We start from the raw sequence: 26941 nt of genomic DNA on the forward strand, positions 1-26941 counted from the left end.
ATAACAGGAGAGTTAAAATAAAGTTAAACCAAATACTACTCTAGACAGTAGTAATCAGAAATCCACGCTATACATTGCTAATGTGGTAAATGACTATTCTAGCTGCAAATGTCTGGTTTTTGGTGCAATATCTCCATAGGTGTATAGAGGCCCATTTCCAGCAACTCTCACTCCAGTGTTCTAATGGTACAATGTGTTTGCTCATTGCCTCAGAAGGCTAATGGATGATTAGAAAACCCTTGTACAATCATGTTAGCACAGCTGAAAACAGTTGAGCTCTTTAGAGAAGCTATAAAACTGACCTTCCTTTGAGCAGATTGAGTTTCTGGAGCATCACATTTGTGGGGTCGATTAAATGCTCAAAATGGCCAGAAAAATGTCTTGACTATATTTTCTATTCATTTTACAACTTATGGTGGTAAATAAAAGTGTGACTTTTCATGGAAAACACAAAATTGTCTGGGTGACCCCAAACTTTTGAACGGTAGTGTATAGTCGCGGGTACATTTCAAGTGTTGACTCTGTTAGTCGTCGTCAACTCTGTTGTCGTTAAACCGGGCCATCCATTAACAGAACTGATGACAACAGAGTTGACGTTTCCCGTCATTTTGTGTCTTAACTCTACATGCGAACCTCAAACTAGCTACCACACGGTATGCATTAAAAAACAAAACAAACAGAATTTTATGGATTTTAATCATATTATCGTTTTTTAAAAAAATGAGTGAGAGATTCACGCCAATATTGCAGTAACAGAGCTGATGAATAATTAATCTACTGTTGGTGTAAAATCCTCAACATTTTGTTCAAATTGATGAGAGGAGAAACGTAACATACCTCGTTGCTTTTCTGACGTTTCCCGCCAGAGGAAGTGATGTCACTCGGTGCAGGATTTTATGCGGTTTTAGAACAGAGTTGACAAGAACATTGGGATGGATAAAAAAATATATTTTTTTATGACTGAAATTTCACATAATACAGAAAGTAGACTTTCTGTGCAACTGATTTTGTAAAAGTTAATAGAATCAGCCCCCAAAAACAGATTGTTAGACTGAATCGCTTCCTGTTTATTCGAGTTGAATGGATGAATCAGGAGTCGAAGACGGCCAATAATGTGGGGGAGGGGTGGGAGTCATTTAGTTAATGTTTTATGGATAAATTAGGTCTATATTGTACATCAAGCATTGCTGTTGGTGAAAGTTTGTCATCATTTGCATTATTGTTCAAAACTGATTTGATAAAAATTTCTTTTGTGGAAAATAACAAAAGGTTTATCTTGGAGATGCGAAATGTACCCCGAATTCTAGAATGATCCTTATATCTATCTATCTATCTATCTATCTATCTATCTATCTATCTATCTATCTATCTATCTATCTATCTATCTATCTATCTTGCCAAAAGTATTTGCTCACCCATCCAAATCGGAATCAGGTGTTCCAATCACTTCCATGGCCACAGGTGTATAAAATCAAGCACCTAGGCATGCAGACTGTTTTTACAGTTTGGAGCTGGCCCCTTCCTCTTCCAACATGACTGTGCACCAGTGCACAAAGCAAGGTCCATAAAGACACGGATGACAGAGTCTGGTGTGGATGAACTTGACTGGCCTGCACAGAGTCCTGACCTCAACCCGATAGAACCCCTTTGGGATGAATTAGAGCGGAGACTGAGAGCCAGGCCTTCTCGTCCAACATCAGTGTGTGACCTCACAAATGCGCTTCTGGAAGAATGGTCAAAAATTCCCATAAACACACTCCTAAACCTTGTGGACAGCCTTCCCAGAAGAGTTGAAGCTGTTCTAGCTGCAAAGGGTGGACCGACGTCATATTGAACCCTATGGATTAGGAATGGGATGTCACTTAAGCTCATATGTGAGTCAAGGCAGGTGAGCGAATACTTTTGGCAATATAGTGTATATAAGTAATTAAGAGCAGTGAACAACAGATAAGATTATAGTCTGGTTTTGAACACAAGGAGAGAAGGAGCTGTTCTGACATTCAAAGGGAGGCTGTTCCAGAGACTAGGGGCGATAACGCTAAAAACCCGGTCTCCCCACCTTTGCTGTCTGGTGTGCAGAACAACTAAAACTGGTTCATTAGCAGAACGCCGGTTACATGCAGGAATGTAGGGGATGAGCAGTTCTGACAAGTCACTGGGTGTTTGATCATAAATGCATTTAAAAACCAAAAGTTAAAGCTTAAAATCGACTCTCAGTTTAACTTGCAGCCAGTGTAACAAAGCAAGTACTGGAGTAATAGACTCGTATTTGTCCGTACCTGTCACAAATCTGGCCACATTCTGAACAAGCTGCAACCTCTATAAAAGATTTGTGCTGATCCCCACATATAAAGAGATACAATAATCAAGTCTTGAAAAAATGAAATTATGTGTCACACTAATTAAGTTCTCTCTACTTAAAAAGGGGTTGACGTTTGCCAAAACCCTGAGCTGATTAAAAACAACTTTTTATGACCTGGCTTACTGGCTTACTTTATCAAATTTCCATCAATAACCACCCCTAGGTCTTTTACTAGTGGTTTACAGTGATGGACTAATGATCCAAGTATTGCATTGGAGCCGTCAAATAAACCAGGACCAATAAAAATAATCTTATTTTTGTTCTGGTAAAAATCTCTCATCTCATCTCATTATCTGTAGCCGCTTTATCCTGTTCTACAGGGTCGCAGGCAAGCTGGAGCCTATCCCAGCTGACTACGGGCGAAAGGCGGGTACACCCTGGACAAGTTGCCAGGTCATCACAGGGCTGACACATAGACACAGACAACCATTCACACTCACATTCATACCTACGGTCAATTTAGAGTCACCAGTTAACCTAACCTGCATGTCTTTGGACTGTGGGGGAAACCAGAGCACCCGGAGGAAACCCACGCGGACACGGGGAGAACATGCAAACTCCACACAGAAAGGCCCTCGCCGGCCATGGGGCTCGAACCCGGACCTTCTTGCTGTGAGGCAACAGCGCTAACCACTACACCACCGTGCCACCCTTTGTTCTGGTAAAAATCTAAAAAAAATTCAGCCATCCATTGTTTGAGGTCAGTCAAGTCCCTCTCACGCCAGAATCTGGTCTTCCCAGGAAGTCTCCTGTCCCAGTACTAACCAACTCTTTAAGGCGTATGGGTGCAGCGGCACTGATCTCGGTTTTGATACCCTCAGTCTCTTGCTTATACAGCTAGGGTTACAGTGGGGGGCTAGTCCTTTGGTAATGGCAAGAGTTTGGCTTCCCCACTCTCATCTGTATTGCAGCGTGCCTTGCCAGACAGTAGTAGGTACCATTTTTATGATGGTCTTTGGTATGACCCGACCGCGAGTAGAACTCGTGATCTCCTGGTCGAGAGGCGGACACGCTAACCACTAGGCCAACTCGCAGTCTTTAAGGTCAGTAAGAGAAATTAATACTGCATCAATAGATTTATTGCTGATCAGCAAATAAATCTGGGTGTTGTCAGCGTAGAAATGGAAAGATATGTTCGACCTAACCGAAGGAGATGGATTGAAAAAAGAAGAGGACCCAGAATAGACCCCTGTAGGACCCCACAATTTATGTGGGCTCGTGAGGATATCACAAGATCATTAGCAACACAAAGTCCTGTCACTAAGGTAGGACTTGAACCAGTCCAACACACAACCCTTAAACCCACTACCTTCTCCAGTTGTGACAAAAGAATGGCGACAGTATCAAAGCCTGCAGTTAAATCAAGCAACACAAAAACTGATTGTGTGCCAGAGCCAGCAACCAACAGGAGATCATTTATGACCCTCAAAAGGGCAGTTTCTGTGCTGTGATGTGCTTTAAAACCAGACTAAAATAGCTCCTGAATATTGTTTATCTGTAGAAAGCTCTGAACCTGATCCAGAACAACCTTTTCCATGATTTTAGATAAAAATGGTAGTTGCAAAATGGGGGGCGGCACAGTGGTGTAGTGGTTAGCGCTGTCGCCTCACAGCAAGAAAGTCCGGGTTCGAGCCCTGTGACTGGCGAGGGCCTTTCTGTGCATAGTTTGCATATTCTCCCCGTGTCCGTGTGGGTTTCCTCCAGGTGCTCCGGTTTCCCCCACAGTCCAAAGACATGCAGGTTAGGTTAACTGGTGACTCTAAATTGACCATAGGTGTGAATGTGAGTGTGAATGGTTGTCTGTGTCTATGTGTCAGCCCTGTGATGACCTGGCGACTTGTCCAGGGTGTACCCCGCCTTTCGCCCGTAGTCAGCTGGGATAGGCTCCAGCTTGCCTGCGACCCTGTAGAACAGGATAAAGCGGCTAGAGGAGATGAGTTGCAAAATGGGTCTGAAGTTTTTCAAGTCCTATAGGTCCAGATTAGGTTTCTTTTTTTTTTTAAAGAGGATGCACAACTGCATGTTTAAAGTATGCAGGAACAATCCCATTTAATAAGGAAGTGTTTACAAATCTCAAACTAAAAAGGATCAAGAGCATCAAGTGAATCCCTGAATAAGAAGGGAGGCGTAATGTCAACAGTATAAAAGGTGAATTTTAATCTGGCCATCACGTCCATTACAGTTTGCATAGACACCATATCAAAATGATCCAGCACTGTGCAGCAATATGATGAATCATCTGGGAGGTCACACAAACCAGGAATGGGCGGCACCATATTCACTCTAATAGCACTAACCTTGTCATGAAAATAATGTAAAAAATGTATCGCACCAACTCTGAGTGAAATTCAAGTATGATAAACTGCTCTGATTTATAGAATGATCAATGGCTAAGAACAGAGCCTTTGAGCTATGAGCATTTCTAGCAATCAAATTGGACATACAGTGGTGCTTGAAAGTTTGTGAACCCTTTAGAATTTTCTATATATCTGCATATGACCTAAAACATCATCAGATTTTCACACAAGTCCTAAAAGTAGATAAAGAGAACCCAGTTAAACAAATGAGACAAAAATATTATACTTGGTCATTTATTTATTGAGGAAAATGATCCAATATTATATATCTGTGAGTGGCAAAAGTATGTGAACCTCTAGGATTAGCAGTTAATTTGAAAGTGAAATTAGAGTCAGGTGTTTTCAATCAATGGGATGACAATCAGGTGTGAGTGGGCACCCTGTTTTATTTAAAGAACAGGGATCTATCAAAGTCTGATCGTCACAACACATGTTTGTGGAAGTGTATCATGGCACGAACAAAGGAGATTTCTGAGGACCTCATAAAAAGCGTTGTTGATGCTCATCAGGCTGGAAAAGGCTACAAAACCATCTCTAAAGAGTTTGGACTCCACCAATCCACAGTCAGACAGATTGTGTACAAATGGAGGAAATTCAAGACCATTGTTACCCTCCCCAGGAGTGGGCGACCAACAAAGATCACCTTTCGATTACGTTCATTATGTCTTATATTGAATATTGTTAGTTTTTTTTTCTTTTTTTATCAGACATCTAATTTTTTAGGTTTGTTTACCTGACATGTTTCGACGTATGACTGTCGTCTTCCTCAGAGTCAGGGGCGTCACTAGACCCAAGACCATACTGGGGCACAAAAGGGGCACAGGAAATGTATGCGAGCGCGCGAAGCGCGCGAGCTAAAAATTTTGCACTATATTTATATTTATATTTATATTTTTTATATAATATATATTACATTTTATGTAATATATATTATATTTTATGTAATATATATTTATATATTGATATTTATATTTAGAAACGGCCTGCTTAAAACTAGTCACTAGAGCTGTAAAACTCAAAATGATTACGAGGACACTGAATCCAGGTCAATCATTTAATAATAACAGTATGAATATTTGCAACATTTGTGATAATAGCAATGTAATACTTATACTGTTGGTAATATTGTAAAAGAACATATTAACATACAATACAACACCGCCGAGTTTTTAAACTCAACCAAGAGTACTTAATGGCCAACAGTATTCACACTTGATACCTTTTAAATCACCAAACATATCTTTGTAAGCACACGCATTTTCAGCATTGAACATCTCTAAACACAATCCAAAAGCCTCTAAAAGCACCACTGTGTGTGTGTGTGTGTGTGTGTGTGTGTGTGTGTGTGTGTGTGTGTGTTACAAAAATGACAGTGGAATTACTGTCTACTAACCTGTAAACAGTTGAAAAACACGGAGAGATGGTTTCCCCTGCTCTGAATTTCATTGCATCTGAGGGCTGCTGGAGTCTGCGGTCCCCATAGCAACCAAGATGTTACTCATGTCACGCGCACACTTTTTTCACATTGCTTAGTGTGCGCGAGGCCAGCCAAAACTACCAATGTAAAAGCATTGTAGATGGTCTTCTTCGCGCATCGGTTAGCCTACCCCACGTTATGAATTAATTAAATTGCAGCTATTCCCAAGTTTAAAATTCAGAGCGTTTCGTCACTGGATTTTTTTTACTGGGGCACTACAGATCTATACTGGGGCACGTGCCCCAGTAAAATACCCCTGGCGACGCCGATGCTCAGAGTGTCACCGGATGTTATTGGTGACGCATCTTTTATCAGCTGATGTTTCCGAAGACGTGGCCTTCCTGTCTGGATTGACAGGTCGGTCACGCCTTCTACTGTCAGTTCGTCCCCTGCAAGATGGCACTCCAGGTATGGGAGAGCATGTATGCTCCCTCATCTCGGTTGATGGTCCTCGGGCTTCACTTACGGATCTCTGTGGCCTCCCTGATCCAGCGCTGATGTTTATTATCTTCTGTGCGGATGACTCTGAAGATAATAAACATCAGCGCTGGATCAGGGAGGCCATAGAGATCCGTAAGCGAAGCCCGAGGACCATCAACCGAGATGAGGGAGCATACATGCTCTCCCATACCTGGAGTGCCATCTTGCAGGGGACGAACTGACAGTAGAAGGCGTGACCAACCTGTCAATCCAGACAGGAAGGCCACGCCTTCGGAAACATCAGCTGATAAAAGATGCGTCACCAATAACATCCGGTGACACTCTGAGGAAGATGACAGTCGTACGTCGAAACATGTCAGGTAAACAAACCTAAAAAATTAGATGTCTGATAAAAAAGAAAAAAAAACTAACAATAAACAACAAAGATCACTCCAAGAGCAAGGCGTGTAGTAGTTGGTGAGGTCACAAAGGACCCCAGGGTAACTTCTAAGCAACTGAAGGCCTCTCTCACATTGGCTAATGTTAATGTTCATGAGTCCACCATCCGGAGAACACTGAACAACAATGGTGTGCATGGCAGGGTTGCAAGGAGAAAGCCACTGCTCTCCAAAAAGAACATTGCTGCTCGTCTGCAGTTTGCTAAAGATCATGTGGACAAGCCAGAAGGCTATTGGAAAAATGTTTTGTGGATGGATGAGACCAAAATAGAACTTTTTGTTTAAATGAGAAGCGTTATGTTTGGAGAAAGGAAAACACTGCATTCCAGCATAAGAACCTTATCCCATCTGTGAAACATGGTGGTGGTAGTATCATGGTTTGGGCCTGTTTTGCTGCATCTGGGCCAGGACGGCTTGCCATCATTGATGGAACAATGAATTCTGAATTATACCAGCGAATTCTAAAGGAAAATATCAGGACATCTGTCCATGAACTGAATCTCAAGAGAAGGTGGGTCATGCAGCAAGACAACGACCCTAAGCACACAAGTCATTCTACCAAAGAATGGTTAAAGAAGAATAAAGTTAATGTTTTGGAATGGCCAAGTCAAAGTCCTGACCTTAATCCAATCGAAATGTTGTGGAAGGACCTGAAGCGAGCAGTTCATGTGAGGAAACCCACCAACATCCCAGAGTTGAAGCTGTTCTGTACGGAGGAATGGGCTAAAATTCCTCCAAGCCGGTGTGCAGGACTGATCAACAGTTACCGCAAACGTTTAGTTGCAATTATTGCTGCACAAGGGGGTCACACCAGATACTGAAAGCAAAGGTTCACATACTTTTGCCACTCACAGATATGTAATATTGGATCATTTTCCTCAATAAATAAATGAGCGAGTATAATATTTTTGTCTCATTTGTTTAACTGGGTTCTCTTTATCTACTTTTAGGACTTGTGTGAAAATCTGATGATGTTTTAGGTCATATTTATGCAGAAATATAGAAAATTCTAAAGGGTTCACAAACTTTCAAGCACCACTGTAAAATCAAACTTTGTATGTTTAGTTGCATTACCAAAGGCCATAAATTTCAAAAGACACCTGCAATTTATCTTTGTTCCAGCTTGTCTCTGCCTGAGAGCATGTATATCTTTAGAAATGAGAAATGAGAACTAGGTTTAGACCGATGGATTATAAATGGAGTAATCGAGTTAATAAAGATTCACACAATGAGTTAAAATCAGTGATTAAATCCTCAAAACGACTTTCACATCCAAATAACGAGGTGCTGCTGTATTAAAAGCAGAAACAAAAGTAGCAGCAGTATCACTGCTAATAAGTCGAGAGCGACAAGTTATAAATTAATAATAGTTTTTCTATATTTTGTATTTTCGACATTGTAGAACATTACTGAACAAATCAAAACTATGAAATTACAGATGGACCATATATGGAATTATGTGGTAAATAAAAACATGCTAAAAATGTTTAAAATGTTTTTCATATTTTAGATTCTTCAAAGTATCCAACGTTTACCTTGATGACGTTTTGCACACTATTGGCATTATCTTAACCAGCTTCATGAGGTCGTCACCTGGAATGCTTTTCAATTAACAGCTGTGCCTCGTCAAAAGTGGATGAATTTCTTTCCTTCTTAATACGTTTGAGATCAAACAGTAAATAGTAAATAATAAAAATACAGTAAATAACCCTATATTCCATCCACAACTGTAGCAATCCCTCGTCTCGTCTCGTCTTCTTCCGCTTTATCCGGGGCCGGGTCGCGGAGGCAGCAGTCTAAGCATGGAAGCCCAAACTTCCCTTTCCCCAGACACCTCGGCCAGCTCCTCGGGAAGAACACCGAGGCGTTCCCAGGCCAGCCGAGAGACATAGTCCCTCCAGCGTGTCCTGGGTCTTCCCCGGGGCCTCCTCCCGGGGGGACATGCCTGGAACACCTCCCCAGGGAGGCGTCCAGGAGGCATCCGAAAGAGATGCCCGAGCCACCTCAGCTGATTCCTCTCGATGTGGAGGAGCAGCGGCTCTACTCCGAGCTCCTCCCGAGTGACTGTGCTTCTCACCCTATCTCTAAGGGAGCGCCCAGCCACCCTGCGAAGGAAACTCATTTCGGCCGCTTGTATCCGCGATCTGGTTCTTTCGGTCATTACCCAAAGCTCATGACCATAAGTCTGTAGTCAAAAAGTCAAAGTCCTTCCCACGCCTTACAGTACCTGGTATTCCTAGGCAGTCTCTCACTCAAGTACTAACCAGGCCCAACCTGTATATGGCGCATTGGGCGGCGCCTATCTCCGTTTCCATAGCCCTCGGCCTCTCACCTATTACATAGCTAGGGTTACAGTGGGGGGCTAGTCCTCTGGTAACCACGAGAGTTTAACTCCCCATGCACATCTGTATTGCAGCGTGCCTTGCCAGATGGCGGTAGGTACCATTTTTATGATGGTCTTTGGTATGACCCGACCGTGAATAGAACTCACGATCTCCCGATCGAGAGGTGGACACGCTACCACTAGGCCACTAGTCGGTTAGGTCTGTAGTAATCCATGCAATATTATGTCAAGAACCGAACAACTAAGTAAAGAGAAACGACATCCATCCATACTTTTGTACATGACCATGACGTGTCTTTTTAATTAATAAAAATAAAGAAAAACCATTGAATTAGAAGGTGTGTCCAACTGTCCTGAAGACTTTCCCAGGGTAGAAAACCTACTGGCTGTTACAAAGCACTGACACTGGAGACTCCTTCCATAAATGTTAAGCACTAAATGTCTTCTTACAGCAAGCAATCACCATATCAGTGATTATTATACGTACAGGACACTTTTTCGATGGAATAAAAACGAGTGTTCTAGTCCCTTCTAGCAGGTTTCATTCATTTGGTTCGATAGCATGCAATATTGTTAGCATATCACTTATCCTGGAGAATGAGTGTTGAATATGGTTTACGATATTGCATGGTTGTCAAGACAACATGATGTCACATGTCAGAGATGTAAAACTTCCGTGCTAGTGAGCGACTGTGACAATTTGTAAACAAACATGGCCGCCAGGTTTGCGTAGTTAAATACAGAAGATTTTGAGAGAATTTTGAAAGAGAAAGATGCGTTGAACACCCGAAAGGAATGTGTAGGAATAATAATAATAATAATAATAATATTGGCTGGCTTTCTTTCGTGGTATATCAGATGTATTCCATTCAGCTACTCGTCTTCGACTTGTTCCATATCATGCTAGCTGAATGGAATATATCTGATATACCACTCAACACCAGCCAATATTATTTAAATATCCAATTTTAGTGTTACATATCAACACATTTTTTAATCTCATATGCTTCACGTGGACCGTCTGCCGTACAAGACCCTGTGATTTTGCCGTTACTATAGAAACAAAGTCATATTCCAAGAAGTACTTTAATATACTAAGTAACTTTAAAAACGCACAATGGAATTCAACACGATATCACTTTAGATCCATGCATATATTTGAAATTTATGATATTGTATGTAATGCACACACATCTTGAAACATCAATAAAGGACATTTATTGTCAAACTCAAGAATTAATTCACAATAAAAAAAATTCAAAGTGACAGTTGGTCCATGTTCGGACCGTCATGCTGGAGATTCTGGGTCTGTGTCGTCCAGGGGTCTCAGCAGCAGTGACTGAGGGTGTCAGGAATCTGTCACGGAGGTGAGCTAGCCTGATGTGCTGATCCTGAACTGGCGTCGTGACTCGAGGCTGACCAGGGCGTGGACGATCCCTGGTGCTCCCTGTCTGTCTGTAATGCTGACTTAAACGGGAAATGGTCGAATGATGAACACCGAAGTGCCGGGCGACCTCTGTCTGTGTACTTCCGGCACGCAACATCCCGATGGCCTGTTCACGTTGATTTTGGCTTAGGCATGGCATCTTCAATAATGACAATTTTCCCATCATTTCCCCCGGGTATTTATAGGCAAGATTGTGTGTGTACAGTGTATGCAAAATTTGTTTGAAAATTAAAGCCTGTCCATGTCATTGACTACCCGAGTCATATTGTACGTTATTGAGTACAACTCCCTTAAATTCTGATTTGAGCACAGATTTGGAACTTATTAGGGCGGAACGAAGTTATTTTTCCATTGTGATATATTTCTTTTCTTCTTGAGATAAACTCAGCACGAATTCAGCAAGTTTTATCAATGTGCATTTTTAAAGTTACTTAGTGTAACATTAACATGAATAAACCTGTAATTTTGCTACTGTTAGAGCTGCTCGTATAGAAAATGACCAATCAGAATTAAGAATTCCACGGATACATCTCACAATCTCACGTCAGATGCTTTACATTTGTATATTATGTCAGTTTCCCAGCTATTAAAGCTTGGCTTACAGTGCATTACTTTTTCTGCCGCAACCTGCTGACGTTTGATTTTGCCTTTAAGGGATCTCTGATGTTTTTTTCTATTTGTTTTGCTTCTTTACATGTGTATCAAAATCTTGTTTGCTTGACTGAAGCAAAAGCCGGGTCTTGGCCAGGGTGGGTTATCAGGTTTTCAGGCTCGCTCATGCAGGCCCACCCCCTCCTGTCTCTGCCTGTCTCCAACTTTGATGCCAAATGCCAGAAATGTTGATTACAGAAGCCAAATCTCCAGCAGAGCTCAACTCTGCACTCTCTTCAGTACTAACCCTGCCCTGGAGTAAAATTTGATTTTTAAAGAAAATGAATATGTTCTTAATCCTGAGTGTCTGTTGTTATTTTGTGAATTCTTACCTTTATAACTTCATTGTAACTTAAAGTGCCATTCCACCATTGGATGTATTCTTTGGCATAAAATACAATATATTTTATGACAACATGACTAGACAGAGAAATCTTTTAGCTTCAAAATGATATATCAAACATAATTTTTTGACAACGACAAGTATATTAATTTTGCGACCAAAGTCACCTACCCTTTTAATTTCCGCGCGGTAGTGAAACGTGATGTCATCGGCAGGTTCCCCTTCTTGTGTACCACGTGTCGGTCTATTTTTAGACCAGGAAACCCCCAAAGTGAGAGAGTCATTTCTCCTCGTATATGGGGGCCAAAAAAATTGCGAAAAATTTTGAGTTAATCTTTCAGTTAGCTAGATTTATTGGTATTAGCTAGATTTATTGGTATTATTTTTATCGCGTTCTAGCTGCCATTGCTGATAATATGTGCCACGTCACACGTCACGTGGTACACAAGAAGGGGAACCTGCTGATGACATCACGCGCGGAAATTAAAAGGGTAGGTGACTTTGGTCGCAAAATTAATATACTTGTCGTTGTCAAAAAATTATGATTGATATATAATTTTGAAGCTAAAAGATTTCTCTATCTAGTGATACCATTTATATATGTTGTCAAAATATATTGTATTTTATGCCAAAGAATACATCCAATGGTGGAATGGCACTTTAAGGTACAAAACACTTAAGTTGTCTACTGGTAGCATGCATGAGGTAAGGGTTCGGGCTAGAAAACTAATAGTATACCTAGAAGGGGAATTGCAGTAAACTTCAAAACTAAAAAGTGGACTAGATGTACAGTATATAAACAGTAACTAATAGTATATTTCCAATATGCTATAAAGTATACTTTTATAAACTAAAAAGTGGACTAGAAGTGTGTAACGAGTAAACCAATAGTATATTTCCAGTATACTACAAAGTATACTTTAGTAAAGTAAAAAGTGGACTGGAAGTATAAAACAAGTAAACTCATAGTATATTTCCAGTACACTATGAGTACGCTTTTGTAAACTAAAGAGTGGACTACAAGTATAGAACTAGTAAACTATTAGTATATAAGTTTACTTGTGGTATACTTGCAGTATAAAATAAAAAATACTAGTTGTATACTCAGAGTTTACTTCTCTTAGACTTAAAGTCTACTTTTTATAAACTAAAATTGGGCCAATTGAGTCCCAGGCAGTATTAGATTAGTTTACTTACAACTATACTGTAAGTACATTGATATCAGTATACTTGGAACACAAAAGTATACTTAAAGAAATTAACTTTACTTAAGTATACTTAATAAAATGAAGTATACTTCTTTTTGATAAGGGTTGTCATGTCATGTCATGTCTGTCATTTCCCGGCTTTTCCTTACAAGATATCTCTTCTGGTTCCTCATTGCTTCTCTAAACTCTGATTTTATTCACAACCTTCACTGAGTAGCACACTTTGGCTTCTCCTCTTTGCTGTCTTTTTTGCTTTCTGCCGTCCGGGCTTCCTCATGGTAAGTTAGTTTGGTGCTTCTGCTTCTTTTATTCACTCTTGCATTCCTCTGCAAATGTGTCAGTAAAGAAAGAAAGCAGCCAGTGTCCTGCTGAATGTACAACTAATCTGTGTGTGGACCAGAAACAGTGGAAAGCGCAGCACCCCACCTTGCTCTGATAACGTCACACAATGAGGGCGTGTCTCACTGTAATCTCACTGAAGTCATCCAGGCATTACATGTCCTTGAACAAAGTAGAAAATTAACTCTTTGTGTTTGCTGTCTTTCAGAGGACACGGTGTATATGGACGACGACACCGAGAAAAACGAGTATGTGCTAAATGACACTGGGAGAATTTACTACGGCACTGAGAAGCAGATCGGTGCTCGCACGTGGAACTTTGGACAGGTACAGTGAGAAGAGAGAAACGATAACGGACATCTTTGGGTTTACTGAAGACTGTTAACCCCTTAATAACTCTCGCCGGTTACCAGAGGACCCGCCCCCCCCCCCCCCCCCACTGTAACCCTAGCTATGTAATAGGCGAGAGGCCGAGGGCTACGGAAACAGGGATCGGCGCCGCCCTATGCGCCACATGCCGTGGGAAGGACTTTGATTTGATTGATTAACCCCTTAAACTCCCAAACTTCCATTCCATTGTCACCATACTTCCTTATCTCGCTGTCTAAAGTTAGCAGCAAAAACGACTATGAACATCGATGAATAGACATGAAAACTCTAGGAAAGGTTAAAAACCTTTCACCAATATTCCTCTTCGGAGGACGATAAGAACTATTGTTAATAATATATTGTATAGACTTATAGAGTTTAATAGACTATTATATGGAGTCGAAGCAGTGCCATAAAGAAGAATAATTCTGTAAAAGAATGAGAAAATAAATAAAAATATAATATATATTAATTTAGTATAAATTATATTTTCATTTAATAATATTAAAACACTAATATATATATTAATAATATATGTTAATATTAGGGCGGCACGGTGGTGTAGTGGTTAGCGCTGTCGCCTCACAGCAAGAAGGTCCTGGGTTCAAGCCCTGGGGCCGGCGAGGGCCTTTCTGTGTGGAGTTTGCATGTTCTCCCCGTGTCAGCGTGGGTTTCCTCCGGGTGCTCCGGTTTCCCCCACAGTCCAAAGACATGCAGGTTAGGTTAACTGGTGACTCTAAATTGACCGTAGGTGTGAATGTGAGTGTGAATGGTTGTCTGTGTCTATGTGTCAGCCCTGTGATGACCTGGCGACTTGTCCAGGGTGTACCCCGCCTTTCGCCCGTAGTCAGCTGGGATAGGCTCCAGCTTGCCTGCGACCCTGTAGAAGGATAAAGCGGCTAGAGATAATGAGATGAGATGTTAATATTATTAATATATAAATAATTTAAATATTAAATAAAAATATTAAATACAACTCAATAATATTAAAATAAATGCAGAAATACAAATTAAAGAATGAGAAAGTAAATACAGAAATAAAAAATATATATATATCATCTCATTATCTCTAGCCGCTTTATCCTGTTCTACAGGGTCACAGGCAAGCTGGAGCCTATCCCAGCTGACTACGGGCGAAAGGCGGGGTACACCCTGGACAAGTCGCCAGGTCATCACAGGGCTGACACATAGACACAGACAACCATTCACACTCACATTCACACCTACGCTCAATTTAGAGTCACCAGTTAACCTAACCTGCATGTCTTTGGACTGTGGGGGAAACCGGAGCACCCGGAGGAAACCCACGCTGACACGGGGAGAACATGCAAACTCCGCACAGAAAGGCCCTCGCCGGCCACGGGGCTCGAACCCAGGACCTTCTTGCTGTGAGGCGACAGCGCTAACCACTACACCACCATATATATGTATATATATTCATTTATTTTTATCCTTTTATTTTTATTTCTGTATTTACTTTCTTATTCTTTAAATTTGTATTTCTGCATTTATTTTATTTATTTTTATTTATTTCCTTATTCTTTTTTTAAACATTTTACTTTTATGCTTTTACAGATTTGTTCTTTTTTTTTTTGCCAATCTTATAACTCCATACATTAAAGCCACTTCTAAGAAAGGGAGAAATAATAGAAGTAAAAAAAAGGAGAGTGAGGGGGAAAAATGAAAAAATGAGTAAGTTAAAAAAAAGTACAAACAGGAGAGAAGCATGTGTGCATGAATAAAACAAAACAATGCGATTGCAAAAACAGGAATAAGTACATGGAAGGGGGAAAAATAAAAAGAGGAGAAAAATAATGAAGCAGATCAATTTATGGAACGAATTGGACTGAGTAGCAATGGAGAGATCTTCAGTAGAGTGGATCTGGAATAGATGTGCCTCCTGTATTCATTTTACTTTTGGTCAAACTATTCAGTTATAACCTTTGATTGTTTTGGTTGCACGTTTAATATCTTTAATACTGAGAAACACTTTCATTTCTAGCCTGTTTGTACCAATCGTGTGTCTCTGTGTGCTCTTCAGTTTCAGGAAGGGGTTCTGGAGGCCTGTCTGTATATACTGGAGAAGAGCGAAGTGCCTCCATCAGGTCTTGGAGATCCAGTGAATGTGGTGCGAGTCATATCCGCGATGGTGAGTGAACTTGAAGGCAGATTGGCCGCTAGCCGCATTCATGGTTTCGGTTTTCTTTCAAAATATTTGTGTAACTCTGTCCTGGGATCATTATCGTGCGTCCTTTGAATGCCATATATTGTAAAGAGAACTATATTTCTGTCATTTGTCCTTTTGTATACTTTGTATTTTGACTGCGATTGCTTAGTCGATTTACTGTTTGTCGTCTATCTGCTGAGTTGTAATTAGTCTATACTCTGGGTTAGAAAGAAATCAGCCCCAGCCTCACTTCTTCAGACCACTCTGTATATTTTTATTTCCATTTTTGTTTCACTACAATCCAAATTATTCTATCTACATTCACTGGATATGAGCAATCGTGCGCTCTGATTGGCTACTCTACTACTAGGATATCAGCTCATATACCATGAATAGAGAAAAAAAGGGCAGAGCGTGTTGCTGAACCAACCGAAGACGAAAGAAAAACTCTACTTGTAAACAAAACCCTAAAAAAATTAAAAAAGCAACAAAATATGGAATAAAAGTACTTGATGGTAAGAACGTATCTTTTTTTAATTTTCAAGAATTATTATTATTATAGCATTTTTCACAAATTGCTACTATCATTTCGTCGTTTTTTTTACATTCTAAGCGGAAATGATTTTGTCGGCTGTTTTTGTATAAAGTTTTTATTTATTGAATTTGCTAAAAATAAATGCTCCGTTTCTGAAAATCCAGTGAACATGGATAAAATAAAACAGTTATTCCACTCAATCTCATCATACATGACTTATAGCCGCTGTCAGCTCATGTACGACTCGATTTCGTGGAATAACTTCAATAATCTGCCTTAAAGTGCCATTCCACCATTGGATGTATTCTTTGGCATAAAATACAATATATTTTGACAACATATATAAATGGTATCACTAGACAGAGAAATCTTTTAGCTTCAAAATGATATATCAAACATAATTTTTTGACAACGACAAGTATATTAATTTTGCGACCAAAGTCACCTACCCTTTTAATTTCCGCGCGTGATGTCATCGGCAGGTTCCCCTTCTTGTGTACCACGTGACGTGTGACGTGGCACATATTATCAGCAATGGCGGATAGAACGCGATAAAAATAATACCAATAAATCTAGCTAATACCAATAAATCTAGCTAACTGAAAGATTAACTCAAAATTTTTCGCAATTTTTTGGCCCCCATATACGAGGAGAAATGACTCTCTCACTTTGGGGGTTTCCTGGTCTAAAAATAGACCAACACGTGGTACACAAGAAGGGGAACCTGCCGATGACATCACGCGCGGAAATTAAAAGGGTAGGTGACTTTGGTCGCAAAATTAATATACTTGTCGTTGTCAAAAAATTATGTTTGATATATCATTTTGAAGCTAAAAGATTTCTCTGTCTAGTCATGTTGTCGTAAAATATATTGTATTTTATGCCAAAGAATACATCCAATGGTGGAATGGCACTTTAAGTCACGACGAAAATGAAACCTCACACTGACATCTTTTTATTTTTGAAAGACCACCCGGCCCTGATTATAATATCGGTGAAATATTATTGTAAAACATTATTGTGCAAGTAAACCTCAGCTAATTCTGTACGGTGAGTCTCTGTTTATCTGGTCATTGGTTTTATGTGGACAACGTCCAGTACATTCACAACTTTGGCAAAGATTGACAGCCAAATAAATATTTGATCAAATATATTGGCATTAATTAAACACAATATTTGCAGCACAACCAATATACTGTACTATCCATGTATTTTTGTTGAGCCGAAAATCATTTAACAGTCTTCCGCGGTAAAGGTGTTGCGATTTTTATTTTTAGTTTACCGCGTAAACCCTTTCCTATGCAACCCTGGACTGCACTCTTAGCTTGGAGATGCTATTTAAAGAGACACATTTTCAACTCTGTGCTCCAGATCAATTCCCCGGATGACTACGGCGTTCTGGAAGGAAACTGGTCGGGGAACTATCTGGGTGGGACGCCTCCGACGGTGTGGAGCGGCAGCGTGGAAATTCTCAAGCAGTATCACAAAGAAGAAGGCGAGCCTGTCAAATACGGCCAGTGCTGGGTCTTCTCCGGGGTCACCACTACAGGTGTGTGTGTGTATGCAGGGGTCTCGAAATTGTGTCTCAGTGCTCTGCTAGGATATTCATAGCTGTCACCGACCAACAGGAACATGTCCCAGGACTCTTCTGTCAGTCTGTCCTAAAATACCCTGACCGCATTCCTGACAGTCCTTCCCACTGCGGCCCTGACTCATGTGTTAGGGGTGTGTGTATGTGTGTGTCTCCTTGTCTTTCTCACGCCATCTAAAGCCCTACCAACTCAACAGCATCTGAGTTATCTCATTATCCGATTATCATGTACAGTGGCCTGGGCAAACCATTCACACGGTGAAATTTTGACAATTTGTGCTGTTTACCGGTATATTCTGAAAGTGACATCCTTTCTTGAACTTTGTTTCCATTTTACAGAGATCGTAACCACAAATAAAGTCTGATTTTCCCCAAAAGTAAATAAAAAAGGGAGAAAATTGCAGTGCATTTCATAGATTTCATTCTCGAGCATCACAGCAAGACATTTTGGGAATGCTAGTATCTTAATTACAAACTGGATTTATTAAACTGTGTCAGTTTTGCTGTATGGCATTTCCAACAGCTTAATGGCTTGACATTAAAGCTACACACCCTTTCGATTTCATAAAACCGGTGAAATTTAGTTCCTTCTGAAATGTGGTCATTGTGATTTATGTTTATTTCTGTAATATCTCACAAAATATCAGGCCATTCTGTGGCTGGGAAGTTATTTAATGAGGAGATTAAAGCAAATAACGTACATGAAATCGCTCGCTTCGCACAATCAAGCAGACAGAGGAAGTCCATGTGTGTGCGCAGGTTTACCTTTAAGTAACCGTGCACTGAGAGTTACATTACTGTCGCTAAACGAACAGCTGATCACACCGAGGTGCTCGCTGAGCGCCGATATTTATTAGTTTGGTCCTGCGTTTCCTTTCCTTCATATATAACATAACGTCTTTTCTTCTCGCTTTCTTTCCGTTACTGTAGTCGGTCTTTCACGTTTCATTCGCACACTCACGTCCTACATTTTTCTCTCCCGTTTCAAATTTTATCACACGGGGAAAGCCCACCATGTCATGCATGATGTAGTATCTTGTATTGGGTCATGGTGAAGCAGGAAAAAATAGTGGAGAATTTAGGGCCATGTTGACTTAAATTCATTAATTGTTCTATTTAAAAAAAAAATTAAATTGGAAGTCTGTGATTAAAATTCAGTAGTTTTCAGTCCACTAAACAAAAATAATTAGATGTCGGGGGGGGATTCTTTTTATGACCTACACTTGAAAAATCTGAAAGGCAGTCTACCTTTAAGGGATCTGGATTTATAGATACTGTATATTCTGAGTTATTCAGCTTGATGCCTCGCAGTTTCCTGGCAGTGGTTACTATTTTTGCATTGCCGAACCAGCACATGATGCAAAACGTTAAAACACTCTCAACAAAGGCACTATAGAACAGCTTAAGCCTTGTGCAGTCAACATCAAATGAAACCAACTTTTTTGAGAAAATAAAGTCTTTGTTGCTCTTTTTTATTTTTCTGACTGAGTTCTGTACACTGATCCCACTTCAACCTGTTTTCTAAGACCACCCCCAGATACTTATCTTCAGTGACGGACTGTATGGGTTGTCCTCTGATGGTTGTCGTACAAGGTGTTTTGTCTCTCCAAAAATCAAAAGACATCTCTTTTGTCTTTAAGGTGTTTAACAAGAGATGGGATTTATCACACTCCTTACAAAAAAGAAGTTTATTCAAGTGCGCGTCTAGTATACTTCTTTTCAACTAAAAATAAGAGAGTATGCTTTCAGTTTACTTTTTATTTACTTCTCAGAGATATACTTAATAAAGTTATACATAAGTATACTTGGCTTATACTGAAAAGTATATCGAAAAGTCTAAGTATATTAAGCTTATACTTAAACTTTTGATCAAGATATACTTAACAAAAGTGTGATAAAGTTAAAATTAGTGCTGTCAAAAATGTCGCGTTATTAACGCGTTAACTTGACTCAATTTTAACGGCGATAATTTTTTTATCGCAAGATTAACGCTCTGTGACATGATGCCACGCCCCGCACAGCCAGAGTCCTCTGCCCTCCCCCGAAGAGCCACGGTGCTCGGCTTAGGTTTCATTTTCCCATCGGCGGCTCCAGCCCCACTTTGCAGTGGCTGTGACAAGACGTGTTATGCTCTGCAATAAAAAAAAAAAAACATTGGTACAACCAGTGTTCGAACTATGCCGATATTTTCAGGGGGTCCCTTTTTTTCCCTTGGGGGGGTGCTTGCGCTTGTCTCAGAGCGCGGATCTCCATCACACGCTCACTTCGGATATGCAAATGCTTCCCGTTACACACGATTGCTATGTCAATAAACATCATTTTGCCAATATTTTAGAGACCCCCCAACATTTCCCAAATTATGTTTTCAAGGGATCTCATGTCTGTTTCAGGGGATCTCGGATCCCCCGAGTACCCCCGTAGTTCGAACGGTGAGCAAGCCCATTCACTTTTTTATGCTGATAAGAGAATTACAATGGTTTTTCATGTGACAAAAATGTGCGATTAAATTGCGATTAATCGCGAGTTAACTATGACAGTCGCGACATTAATCGCGATTAAATATTTTAATCGCTTGACAGCACTAGTTAAAATATTTGTGCCTTATGTTTAAGTGTACTTGCCCTGTAGTAAAATTTGATTTTTAAAGAAAATGAATATGTTCTTAATCCTGAGTATCTGTTGTTATTTTGTGAATTCTTACCTTTATAACTTCATTGTAACTTAAGGTACAAAACACTTAAGTTGTCTACTGGTAGTGTGCATGAGGTAAGGGTTCGGGCTAGAAAACTAATAGTATACCCAGAAGGGGAATTGCAGTAAACTTCAAAACTAAAAAGTGGACTAGATGTACAGTATATAACCAGTAACTAATAATATATATTTCCAATATGCTATAAAGTATACTTTTATAAACTAAAAAGTGGACTAGAAGTGTGTAACGAGTAAACCAATAGCATATTTCCAGTATACTACAAAGTATACTTTAGTAAAGTAAAAAGTGGACTGGAAGTATAAAACAAGTAAACTCATAGTATATTTCCAGTACACTATGAGTACGCTTTTGTAAACTAAAGTGTGGACTACAAGTATAGAACTAGTAAACTATTAGTATATAAGTTTACTTGTGGTATACTTGCAGTAGAAAATAAAAAATACTAGTTGTATACTCAGAGTTTACTTCTCTTAGACTTAAAGTCTACTTTTTATAAACTAAAATTGGGCCAATTTAGTCCCAAGCAGTATTAGATTAGTTTACTTACAACTATACTGTAAGTACATTGATATCAGTATACTTGGAACACAAAAGTATACTTAAGGAAATGCACTTTAACTTAAGTATATTTAATAAAATGAACTTGAAGTAGACTTCTTTTTGATAAGGGACCAGTTTAGAAACTCATCTAAAACTGCATGGGCCGTGTTCCTGCTCGTCACCCTGGAGGAGGTTTATGCTTTCTTCAAGTTGAGGGGTCAAAGTGCAGTATGTGAAGCAGAAAAACCCCATTTTGGGGGGGGGAACCAAACCAAACTACGCATATTACCTGCTACGCTATGCTACACTACGCATATCACCTCAGCTTGTCTCTCTTCCACTTTCTCTCTTTTTCAGTTCTGAGGTGTCTTGGTATTCCATCTCGGAGCGTAACAAATTTCCAGTCTGCCCACGATACTGATGTCTCCTTGACCACTGATGTGTATTTAGACGAGAATCTGGAGCCAATTAACAACCTCAACTCCGATTCTGTGTGGTGAGTTTGACTATTCACACAGATACTAATCACCAGATCACTCAAAGTATCTCATCTCATCTCATTATCTCTAGCCGCTTTATCCTGTTCTACAGGGTCGCAGGCAAGCTGGATCCTATCCCAGCTGACTACGGGCGAAAGGCGGGGTACACCCTGGACAAGTCGCCAGGTCATCACAGGGCTGACACATAGACACAGACAACCATTCACACTCACATTCACACCTACGGTCAATTTAGAGTCACCAGTTAACCTAACCTGCATGTCTTTGGACTGTGGGGGAAACCGGAGCACCCGGAGGAAACCCACGCAGACACGGGGAGAACATGCAAACTCCGCACAGAAAGGCCCTTGCCGGCCACGGGGCTCGAACTCGGACCTTCTTGCTGTGAGGCGACAGCGCTAACCACTACACCACCGTGCCGCCGATATAATCATCATTTTCATATATTATCCAAAAAGGTTGGAAAAAAATGAAATCACAGTTTTACGATGGTGATGAAATTTGTCATGTTGTTTAACTGGGAACATTATAACACATTATAACCCTGGGAGTCTTTCTCTAGCTCTATTTCATGCCATCCTTCTCATAAAAAAAAAGCTTCAATTCTACACAAAAGACTGTTGTGTCAACCAGCCACAGAGTCCTTTCTCTGTCTGTTTTTCACTTCCTTCCTCTCTTCAGGAACTTCCATGTGTGGAATGACTGCTGGATGTCTCGTCCTGATTTGCCTCCCGGTATGGGCGGCTGGCAGGCTGTTGACTCAACCCCCCAGGAAACCAGTCAGGGGACATTCCGCTGTGGCCCCGCCTCCCTCACAGCCATCCGCATGGGCCAGGTCTACTTGAAACACGACACACCTTTTGTCTTTGCTGAGGTGAGTCTGAAAAGAGAAATCATTTTTAAGTGGAATGGATGCTGTTTGTTCTTCTTACTATCACCACTAACACCAATAAACTTTCAAGAAAAGACTTTTCAAGCTAACATTAGTTATTTTATCCACATTCACCGGATATGCGCAATCGCACACTCTGATTGGCTACACTACTACCAAGTTATCACCTCATATACTGCGAGTAGAGAAAAACAAAATGGCGGCGCATGTTGCTGAATCAACCGAGGACGAAATAAAAACTCTACTCGAAAGCAAAACCCGAAGTATTTAAAACAAACAGAAATAGCTGAGGGCGGCACGGTGGTGTAGTGGCGAGCGCTGTCGCCTCACAGCAAGAAGGTCCGGGTTCGAGCCCCGGGGCCGGCGAGGGCCTTTCTGTGCGGAGTTTGCATGTTCTCCCCGTGTCCGTGTGGGTTTCCTCCGGGTGCTCCGGTTTCCCCCACAGTCCAAAGACATGCAGGTTAGGTTAACTGGTGACTCTAAATTGACCGTGAGTGTGAATGGTTGTCTGTGTCTATGTGTCAGCCCTGTGATGACCTGGCGACTTGTCCAGGGTGTACCCCGCCTTTCGCCCGTAGTCAGCTGGGATAGGCTCCAGCTTGCCTGCAACCCTGTAGAACAGGATAAAGCGGCTACAGATAATGAGATGAGATGAGAAATAGCTGAAAGAACATAGTATCCCCCCGTATCTCCTGTTCCACACTCCAGGCCAGTCAGTGGTGGTAAATCACCTTTAAATTGGTTTGCCAACAGCCAAAAAACCCTGAAGAAGAAGTACACCCCCCCAAAAAAAAAAAAAAAAGGCAACAAAATATGGAATATGGTATTTGATGGTAAGAACGTATCTTTGTAAATTTTTCAAGAATTATTATTATCGCATTTTTCACAAATTGCTCCTGTCATTCCGCCGGTTTGTTTACATTCTAAGCGGAAATGATTTTGTCGGACGTTTTGTACAAAGTATTTATTTATCGAATTTGCAAAAAATAAAAATAAAACGCTCTGTTTCTCAAAATCCAGTGAATGTGGATAGAATAAAACAGTGATTCCACTCAATCTCGTCGTACACGGCTTATCGCCGACCTGGTGCTATGCGCCTCGTCAGCTATCAGCTCATGTACGACTCGATTTCGTGGAATAACTGTCAATTATCTAGCCCTTACAGCTAACTACATAGCTGTGCAAAACTGAATGTTTGATGCTGTTTGTGGTTTAATACGTGAGGAAAAAACACTGTTCCTCAAGGTCCGAGTTTTATTCTACCACCTGAAATACCTAGCTATTAAACAAAATGATAATCAGTTGAAAGAAAATAGTGTACTAATGGCTTAAGCTTATTCACAGACTTGTCCAAATTTCAAAAATGTGCAGTTAAAAAAAAAAAATCAAGTCTCGACACTCATTATATCACGCATTAAAATGGTGCACCATTATTTTAGGTGAACAGCGATAAGATCTACTGGCAGAGGAAACTGGATGGCACTTTCTCTCAGATTTACAGCGAGAAGAATGCTGTGGGACACTGCATTAGCACCAAGGCTGTTGGCTCTGACCAGCGCGTCGACATCACACACCTGTACAAACATCCTGAAGGCATGTGTGACACCTTTCACACTATACATTCTGTACACTCTTCATGACATCCATCTATCAAATCTATCTGCTTTTATTCTCTCCACATTCACTGGATATGAGCAATCGTGCGCTCTGATTGGCTCCTCTATTACTAGGATATCAGCTCATATACCATGAGTAGAGAAAAACAAAATGGCAGAGCGTGTTGCTGAACCAACCGAGGACGAAATAAAAACAACTCGAAAACAAAACCCTAAAAAATAAAATAAAAAAAGAAACAAAATATGCAGTGAAAGTATTTCATGGTAATCTCTTTTTTTTTAATTTTTCAAGAATTATTATTATTATTATTATTGCATTTTTCACAAATTGCTCCTGTCATTTCGCCGGTTTGTTTACATTTTTTATCTTTACGCATTAAAATTTGTTGAATTTTTTTTTAGACTGGTTCAAAAGCTCAAAGAAATTTGAAAATTACAGAACCGAAATGGGGCGGCACGGTGGTGTAGTGGTTAGCGCTGTCGCCTCACAGCAAGAAGGTCCTGGGTTCGAGCCCCGTGGCCGGCGAGGGCCTTTCTGTGCGGAGTTTGCATGTTCTCCCTGTGTCCGCGTGGGTTTCCTCCGGGTGCTCCGGTTTCCCCCACAGTCCAAAGACATGCAGGTTAGGTTAACTGGTGACTCTAAATTGACCGTAGGTGTGAATGTGAGTGTGAATGGTTGTCTGTATCTATGTGTCAGCCCTGTGATGACCTGGCGACTTGTCCAGGGTGTACCCCGCCTTTCGCCCGTAGTCAGCTGGGATAGGCTCCAGCTTGCCTGCGACCCTGTAGAAGGATAAAGCGGCTAGAGATAATGAGATGAGATGAGAACTGAAATGTCCAAGAAAGAATTAAATAAATATCTAAAGCTATTTTATACTTCGGCAAGACGGCACTTTCTACAAAAAAACCCAACAACACTTAAGTCAATCCGTGCAGCTATCGATCGGTTTTTAAGAAGCCCGCCTTTTAAGAAGTGGAAATGATTTTGTCGGACGTTTTGTATCAAGTTTTTATACGGGGGGGGCGGGGTATACTGGTTTTTTACCTATGTCCGTATCGCCGTCTGTCCGAAACACCCTTTTTCTCAACAACCACAAATCTTAGCCACTTGGTACTTAGTACCAAACTTCAGCTTGGGGTTCTATACCGTGCCTACTGTTTTCAGGTCTGTCACACATTAACTTCCTGTTTACTGACTGAATGTATTCATGGAACCTATAGCGTGGATTTACAAAATTTTCGTAACACTTTTCTCAGCAACTACAAATCACAACTGCTTGATATTTGGTAGCGAGCTTCAGCTTGGGGTTCTACACCGTGTATACTGTTTTCAGGTCTGTCCCACATCAACTTCCTGTTTACCGACTGAATGTATTTACGAAACATATAGCGTGAATTTTGACGCCATTTCAAGAAGCAAAATACTATTTCAAAATGACAGTTTACCAGGATGCTGTTTGAAATCCGTGGGGAGAGACGCTGCTCTTTACTTACTCATTTCAGGGTTAATTATTTGTTGAAGTCAACATTCATAATAAGCGTCCTATTCCTCCAATTGCTTGCGTTCTGATATAAGCGAGAGCGGCAGGGGGATACGTAAGTGAGCAGTAGCTCGCAGTTGATCTTGTTATTTATAGAATTTGCAAAAAATAAAAATGCTCTGTTTCTCAAAATCCAGTGAATGTGGATAGAATAAAACAGTTATTCCACTCAATCTCGTCGTACATGGCTTACAGCCGACTCAGCTATCAGCTAATGTACGACTCGATTTCGTGGAATAATCGTTAAATACAATGGTGTTAAAAACAGCTTTACTTCCATAACATACCTGTTTCAAAGTCATTAGCTGATCATTAACAAGGGGAATATTCAGTGCAGAAATGGTCTAGGATGAGGATTGAGAAGTGCTGGTTATGCCGATATTATTGCATTAATCTGAACACATATTTAAGAATCCAGCTGGAGATATGAAAACGTCAGGCAGAGACTCAGAACTGGATCTCTGACTTCACCAACAAAGTTGAATTGTGTAATCCCTCTGACTTTCCAGTATGAATAAGGGCAGAACATCAGAGTTGTTTAGGAAACCTTTGTGATTATGTTTGTGTTGATGGGATTGTTTTGTCAAGGCAACACAAGTCCTCACGTGTTCCATCGTGTTCACGGCTTTCATCGAGCGCTTACACCTGGTAATTTCCCTTCTTCACCTGCCTAAACTGTAACAAAACACCTACTACACTACCGTTCAAAAGTTTGGGGTCACCCAGACAATTTTGTGTTTTCCATGAAAAGTTACACTTTTATTTACCACCATAAGTTGTAAAATGAATAGAAAATATAGTCGAGACATTTTTCTGGCCATTTTGAGCATTTAATCGACCCCACAAATGTGATGCTCCAGAAACTCAATCTGCTCAAAGGAAGGTCAGTTTTATAGCTTCTCTAAAGAGCTCAACTGTTTTCAGCTGTGCTAACATGATTGTACAAGGGTTTTCTAATCATCCATTAGCCTTCTGAGGCAATGAGCAAACACATTGTACCATTAGAACACTGGAGTGAGAGTTGCTGGAAATGGGCCTCTATACACCTATGGAGATATTGCACCAAAAACC

General features: G+C 40.5%; 1 protein-coding gene across 1 annotated transcript in view; it reads left to right on the forward strand.

The window, feature by feature from the left end:
* Nucleotides 1-26941, forward strand: part of tgm1l1 (transglutaminase 1 like 1) — a 79699-nt gene that overhangs the window by 38634 nt on the left and 14124 nt on the right. The window contains exons 5-10 of the mRNA XM_060906358.1: nt 13615-13733; nt 15817-15924; nt 17849-18026; nt 21679-21817; nt 22503-22695; nt 24153-24306. Of these exons, the coding sequence (XP_060762341.1) occupies nt 13615-13733; nt 15817-15924; nt 17849-18026; nt 21679-21817; nt 22503-22695; nt 24153-24306 (891 nt within the window). The remainder of the gene's footprint in view (nt 1-13614; nt 13734-15816; nt 15925-17848; nt 18027-21678; nt 21818-22502; nt 22696-24152; nt 24307-26941) is intronic.

The sequence above is a fragment of the Neoarius graeffei genome, chromosome 23, assembly GCF_027579695.1.
Source record: "Neoarius graeffei isolate fNeoGra1 chromosome 23, fNeoGra1.pri, whole genome shotgun sequence".
NCBI classification, from domain to species: domain Eukaryota; kingdom Metazoa; phylum Chordata; class Actinopteri; order Siluriformes; family Ariidae; genus Neoarius; species Neoarius graeffei.